This window comes from Limulus polyphemus, unplaced genomic scaffold (genome assembly GCF_000517525.1).
Source record: "Limulus polyphemus unplaced genomic scaffold, Limulus_polyphemus-2.1.2 Scaffold538, whole genome shotgun sequence".
Classification (NCBI taxonomy): Eukaryota; Metazoa; Arthropoda; class Merostomata; order Xiphosura; family Limulidae; genus Limulus; species Limulus polyphemus.
In genome coordinates this window covers 488,182-495,395 of record NW_013666148.1, presented here as the reverse complement: position 1 = coordinate 495,395, position 7,214 = coordinate 488,182, and the positions used below count along the sequence as shown (strand labels likewise).

Genomic DNA, 7,214 nt, shown 5'->3' with positions numbered 1-7,214 from the left:
CAATCGGAAAGGTGTGGCATGTTTGACCAAACGCAAGATTATGGAGTTGGGTTGGGAAGTTCTCCCCCACCATATTTTCCAGATATGGCACCATCAGATAACCATGTTTTTCGTTCGCTACAACACCATCTTAACGAGAAAAGGTATGCAAATATGAAAGGCGTTAAAGATGACGTCGACATGTTTTCTGCTTCAAAGCCAAGTGATTTCTGTAATCGGGGCATTACAACCTTATTGTAAAATGTAAAAGCATCATCGATAAGAATGGAGACTATTTCATTTAATAAATGTTTTGTTTCGATATATATGTTGTTTGGGTTTTTCATCTAAAAAAAGAAACATTAATTTCTTGATGACCTAATACTTATGTTGATCTAGTTTAAGAAATGACTAATGCAATTCAGAATTCAAATTTGTTAACTGATGTTCTGTTGTCATTAATTGATGTAATAAATACCTTACTGTTTGTGATTAAAATGTATTACTATTAATTCTACTCTTTCACTGGAATATTTCTATAAGATGGATAAACATGAGCTATTTGTGTTAACCAATTCAAGTTATCCCTAATTTTGAACTGAAAGACAAAAGGGAAGGCAGCCGGTCAACAGCACCCACCACCAACTCTTGGACTACTCTTGTCTAACCAATTAGTAGAATTTGACTGTTATCCTTCTAACACAGCCACATCCCCAAAACGTGGAAGGCAATATTTTTTCATGCAGTAATAGTAGACTCACAGACCCATTGCATAGCACACAAATCAATGGGCCATGCTCAGCTTAGATATCGGAGAAAAACTATAAAAAGAAGTGAGAATGCAAACACACACATCTTACATTCTTCTGGCTCTGTATCACATACACTAAATGTTAATTGTTTCATATTTACAGTTGAAAAGAAAAGTCTGAGTACTTCAAATGTTTTAATCTAGCCAAAAGAAAGAAGTAATAATATCCAGTTAAATAATTATTATTTACTATACATAATTACTTTTCTTTTCTGAAATGCTTCCAGGGAATACGACTCCAGTTTATCATCAAAAATATGGTTTCCTATAATTGAAGCAAATTCTGGGCTTTCTTGTAGCCTCCATTGCCAGAACTCTGAAAACAATGCTTCAACTTCTTTTTTAAACATTTTACTTGAGCCTTCTGGTTCTTGGTCTTCAGAATACTGGTACCAATTCTAATGAAAAAATAATTAGTTTATATAAGATCTACATTTTAAATCGAACCATAAAATTATTTTTAATAAAGTTTAATGGAGAGATTAAGTTTGTTAAGCAGGTGACAGATTCTAAAATATCAGATCACTTGAAGCTGTTTTGCAAAAGAAGTAGCAGTCAATACCATCAGTTGGATACGAAGTGTTAGTAACAGAGTCCTGGCTATGAGTAACTCCCTATTAACAATAGACCACAAAAGCAAAACATCACTGCTATCTTTTCAAGGTGTACTCATGTTTCAATACTTTTTGCTTTACTAATAAAACATAAGGATGAAATATTAACCAAAGGAATATGTTTTGAATTTTTAACCAAAAATTGTCCTTCTTTTTATAACAGCCAACTAGTGTGCTGGCACCTCAACATGCATTTCGTACTGCTTTCCAATACCGTTAGTATCAACATATGAAAACATAAGACTAGCACTCCTTATTGTAATGCTTCACAAACTTGTTACAGTAAATAATTAGTTCTGCTAAAAATGTTTAATTAATCAGAACTTTTATTTAGAATTTGGCAAAAAAGAAAAGTCTAGGACTCATTATTTTGGGAAAAGAAAAACTTGTTATAGGTTTTACAGAAAAGCATGGTAAAACACAGTGTAAATGTAAAATAAATGAAACTTTAATTCAACCTATGAAATACAAATATATTTTCCTTTAAACATTAAATGCTCAGGGAGCACAATTTCTGAAACAGGATAAATAAAGCTTTCCAAATGTGTTGTATAAACTTGTAATTATGACAAGTTTATTTGGAGTATATTGAAAATGGAATAAACAGTTGATAAAACAAAATATCTATTTGTTATTGTTAGAATCACATACATATCAGTAAGTGCACCTAGCACTATGTATTATAATCATACATTTCACAGTTATATTTAAATTACAGGATAATCAGAATTTATAATGCTACAGTTATGGCAAGACAGAACAGCTCTTATAAAACAACATCAATCACCACTTTCCAATTAAATTACAATCTCATTTGATATCAGTCTTGTGATCAGAAATACACATCATTAATTATTCAACCTACACTTAGAAATGAACATTTAAAAGATGTTGTTTCACATCTTTACAGTTCCTGCCATGAATCTGGTTCCAAACTCTCTTCAGATGAATAGAGCCTATTATCTGAGTACAGGGTGAATCAATACTCATTAGTTAATAAAATATTACTTCACATGTTGTTGCTCCACTGGATGTGTTATTGAAAATATTAAAGCCAAGCTTGTATGGCAGTGTTGAAAAGAAGCTGTTTTGTACCTTGCTATGAACAAAATTCATCCTATTGAGTATCAAGCATACACACTACCTTAAAACTTCAAAAAGATCACCTCTTACTCTTATATTCTCAGGAGAAAATTAGTTAATAGATCTTAACATACTCCTGTAAGAGAACCCTTCCATCCCTGGAATCACTGTATTAGCCTTTCTCTGAACCCTTTTCATTAATTAATATCCTTTCTTAGATATAGAAACCAAAACTATTCTATGTGAGGTCTAGCTAGTGATTTGTACAGTTAATTACCTCCTTTGACATATAATCAAATCTACTGGCCTTACTAGTAACAACTGCACACAATGTCTTGATGGTTTGAGTGACTTAAAAGTTATCCACCAATATGCCAAAATCTTTTAATTCAGACATGGTAATGAATGTTTTATCACTGATATTAAAAGTGTGGTCTAAATTGTGGTTACCTAAGAGTATTAACTTGCATTCAATACAATGAAAAGTCATTTCCCAAATATTTGTCCAACTTACCAATTGATTCAAATCATTCTGTAATACCTCCACATCCTCAATACAGCAATAAATATCCATGCATTTAATGTCATCAGTAAACTTTAGCAATTATGTCCTGTCCCTATCAATAATATTAATGTACATAATAAAAAGCAAGGGCCTATGTACTGAGCCTTGAGACAGTGTTTCATTAGAAACAACGGTCCAGTTTGGAAGGACTTTATTAATAATCTTTGCCGTCTCTCATTCAACCACCTTAGAACCCAATTAATCAATCTTACCCCAATACCTAATGATATGATTTTCTAAGTTAATCTTTTGTACGACACCTTATCATAAGCTTTTGGAAGTACACAGTCCATACCCTTTCCATTGTTCAGATAAGTAATGTCCTCAGAAAAAAAGATAACATATTAGTAAGGCAAGATTTTCTTTGGTGATTGCATGTTAGCCTTATTTTACAATGTTATATTTCACTAAATGATTTTGTAAAGCTCAGATTCTCTCTAGAATTTTTCCTAGTAGAGAAGTAAGGTTAATTGGCCAATAATTTCCTAGACAACTCTTATCATTCCTTTTTAAAAAGAAGTCACATTAGTAACTCTACAATCTTCAGTGTCTATTTATCTATCAAAAATGAAAGAGAAAAGTTGCATATACACAGAATACTCAGTTAGGAATACTGCTGATATCTTCTCTTGTAACAACAGAAGAGAATAAAATTTTAAAAGCTTAGCCAACCATCTAATATAGTCTTGAACAAAAAACTTGTCATCGGCATTTTCAAAGCCCAATCCTAATTTAACATTCTGCTTATTTTTAACATCAAAATCCTTGTTGCTAGTTTAAAATTATCAGCCAGCTGTTTCTCACTAGCCCTTTTGTATTTATTTTTTAACCAAATCACTTGCTTTCCTACAGTTTTATAAACCTTCTAATGTAGTGACAATTTAAACTTCTTAATCCTTTGTATTTATCAGCAATTTTCTTCTTCGTGTTGTTAATAAGCCAAATAGATTTGGCCTTCATTGTTATCATTTTCATTATTTTAGGAACATGGCTGTCTTGAAATAAAAGCAACTTATATTCAAAAATTGCCAATTCTATTCCACATCACTTATCTCATTATTCCAATTTACAAACATATAAATCTTGTCTCGTGGTTTCCAACTTGGCTTTCTTAAAGTTAACAACTAAAATTTAATTTCTTTTTATATCAACATGTAACACAACATCAAACCTAATTATGTAATCATCACTCTCCCTCAAATGTTCACTACTTTAACTCTTTTTACAATATCCTCATTAGTGGTTAACAATAAATCTAAAATGAAAACACCCCAGTTGACTTTCTGTTTAGTACAGAAAAACCATATTCAATAACTTCAAAGAAATCTTTCTCCCTTGATGTTAGACTCCATACAGCCCCAGTCCACATTTCTAAAGCTTAAGTCTCCTATACTCATTGCATCAGTATTGTTATTAGCAACAATTCTGACCTCAGTTATCTGAGCAGATAACAGTGGGTTCTAGTTGAAATGGAAGACTTTAATATAATGGAAAATACTGAAACTTGGTTAGATTTGGAAAACAATAATAATAGAAATTATCTTAAAATTTTCAATTATAAGTTATTTAGTAGTGATAGATGTTTTTAAAAAGAGTGTGAGTTGGATCTTTGTCTAAGAGATGAACTGAAGCTTGTTGGGGTTGAAGACATAAAAATGGTTGTCAAACGGTTGAATCTGAATGGGATGTAATCTTGAGTTTTAGTGATAGAAAGTTTTAAATTGGCAGGAACTCATCCAATTTGTTCCTAATATTCTTAATTAATAGCAACTGAGTTTATTCTTCCAACACTATGTTTATTTTAAAATCAAATAGAATTATCTTTAAAACTATTATTTAACCTAACTAAGCCCATCTACTCAGTACAATAATACAAGTGAAGATGGTCATTTCTAGAAGCTATAGCTGTCTGTATATGACTTTCTAACCATTCTAGTTCTGTAAATGCAAACTTCATACTTACTTCTAAACTACTTTTTTGTATAAATGCATTTTATCTTAATTTTTAGGAAATGTTCTACATAAATAGTCAACTTGGCATTAAGTTTCAATATAAAAACTACAATAAAGTCCAACATTAGAAACATATGGCACTAGATAAACACACACACACATGCATGCAAATAATGATTATATACCTAAGCTTATGAGATAAATCTGTATGTTAGGTACCTACAGGAAACCAAATTTTTACTGAAACATTTGATATAGTTGTTAAATGTGGAAAATTAAAATTTTAAATAGTAATTTAAGATTCAAATGTCATAATAAACAGCATAAACTTTCGAGTTCATCACAAAAAGAAAAGAAAATGAAAACTGACATATTTAGTGCCACAGAAGACAGACTTTACTGTGCATTTGTGGGAGTTATATGTAAAATTAAAGTACTTTTGTTCAATCATTGATGGCAAAAAAAATTCAAAACAGTTTTAATAACCAAAAATTCAGAGCAAATTGATAACTTACTAATCTCAGTTTGTATTAAAATTAACAATATACAGATAATCTCCACCCAAAAATGTAACAAGTATACTGTATGTGTCAATACCACAACATAATTCAAGATGGAATATGTAAGTTTGATTATTTTGATTAGCCTTAAATTAATATTTCATTCACCAACAAATACATATAATAATAAGTAACTATATCATTACAAGAAAGAAGTTAATATTTGGTGTTCCTGTTGCTCTACTTCAAGATTAGTACTACAATAATCAAAATTAGCAAGGGGCATATATAAACAAGGCAGCAACCTTTAATGCTTTTGCAGTTAATTATTAAACTTTAAAAATCAAACTTAAGGCTTTTTGCATTTATTATTTTAATTTTCACTCAACCCTAGGTTTAGACAGTAGACTATCAATTATTTTTCAATTATTAATTACAATACTATAAATTATAATAAGTAATATTAATAGACCTACTCTTACAGTTACAATATTTGAAAATACATAAACGTATGTTTTGTTAATAAAATAAGCTTCACTTTAATTTTACTCATAGAACCAAGATACAAATTACAGTACAACTTGTTTTAACTTAGCCACGTCAAGTTTAACTCCGAGGCCACACTACCGGCGCACGTGTACAGTGTAGGTACTTGACTCCTGAGCCAGACTCTTAATATTATTATTATAACATGTCACTTACCTAGCATATGGTGTAAGTACTACTACTTCTATTTTTGCGATGCTAAGAGTTTATTACAATTCTCCCGCAAAAGTTGCATGCACAATATGCAGCTACTTACTAAAAGTGCAAAACTTACCTGAAGTAGGTGGAAAATGATTACTCCCAAGAGTGCAACGAGAGCGGAATTCAGCCCCACTCCCATCACGACGTTATCATTCAAGATTACAGTGGGTCTCTATATATTACAGTTTACACACACAAATATAAATATGTGTATATAATGAATATGTGTACACATATATGTATATATTTGTTCTTCATTTTACAAATTTCGTTTGATATTGAGTAACCTCGATTTTTTTATTACTAGAGACTGTATAAACTTGTTTTTGCCCAACCAAGCAATTTCTACTTAAATGCAATTATTTCAATGACCCCTTTTATTTGACGTAATAGCTGAATCAGAAGGAGATAAGAAACTTCAGCTACCTTAGCGTTTTGGCTATCATTTTTACACTGATAAATTAAACAATGTCAGACGTTTAACAATATATCTTACAACCTCCTTATATAGCCAAAACTATTATTCTATTTTTTATTACCAGTTACAGCTTTTAGAATAAGGAAGATTATTTTTAAAACAGGTAAGACATTTTGATCACTGGTACGATCATTCTCAAGTACACAAGTGTTAACGTTAAAGAAGGTTTTAGTATTTAAATCAACATTCAACAATATAACAACGTATTTATATTTTAGAATTGATAGTCGATACTTATGCATGTGCACATCAACCTGCTAATATGACAGATTACTGATTTATAGCTGAACAGAAAAAAAGGGAATAAATATGAGACTGTGGAAATGTGCGAAATATTTGCGTAAGATTAGGACTGTTTGGAGAAATAACGATCAAAGACATATAGAGATGTATTCGTTAATTGTGGGAGTGTTTGATTTTATTAATAAGGCCAGTGGTGGGATTCAGCCGGTTCGTGCGAACCTGTTCTTAGAATTTAATGACG

At 30.8% G+C, this 7,214-nt stretch overlaps 1 protein-coding gene across 1 annotated transcript in view; it reads right to left on the bottom strand.

The window, feature by feature from the left end:
• Positions 1-6,415, bottom strand: part of LOC106458959 — a 48,038-nt gene extending 41,623 nt beyond the window's left edge. The window contains exons 1-2 of the mRNA XM_013918528.2: positions 6,326-6,415; positions 994-1,188 (exon numbers count right to left, since the gene is read on the bottom strand). Of these exons, the coding sequence (XP_013773982.2) occupies positions 994-1,188; positions 6,326-6,391 (261 nt within the window). The 5' untranslated portion in view covers positions 6,392-6,415. The remainder of the gene's footprint in view (positions 1-993; positions 1,189-6,325) is intronic.
• Between the last annotated feature and the right edge of the window lie 799 nt (positions 6,416-7,214).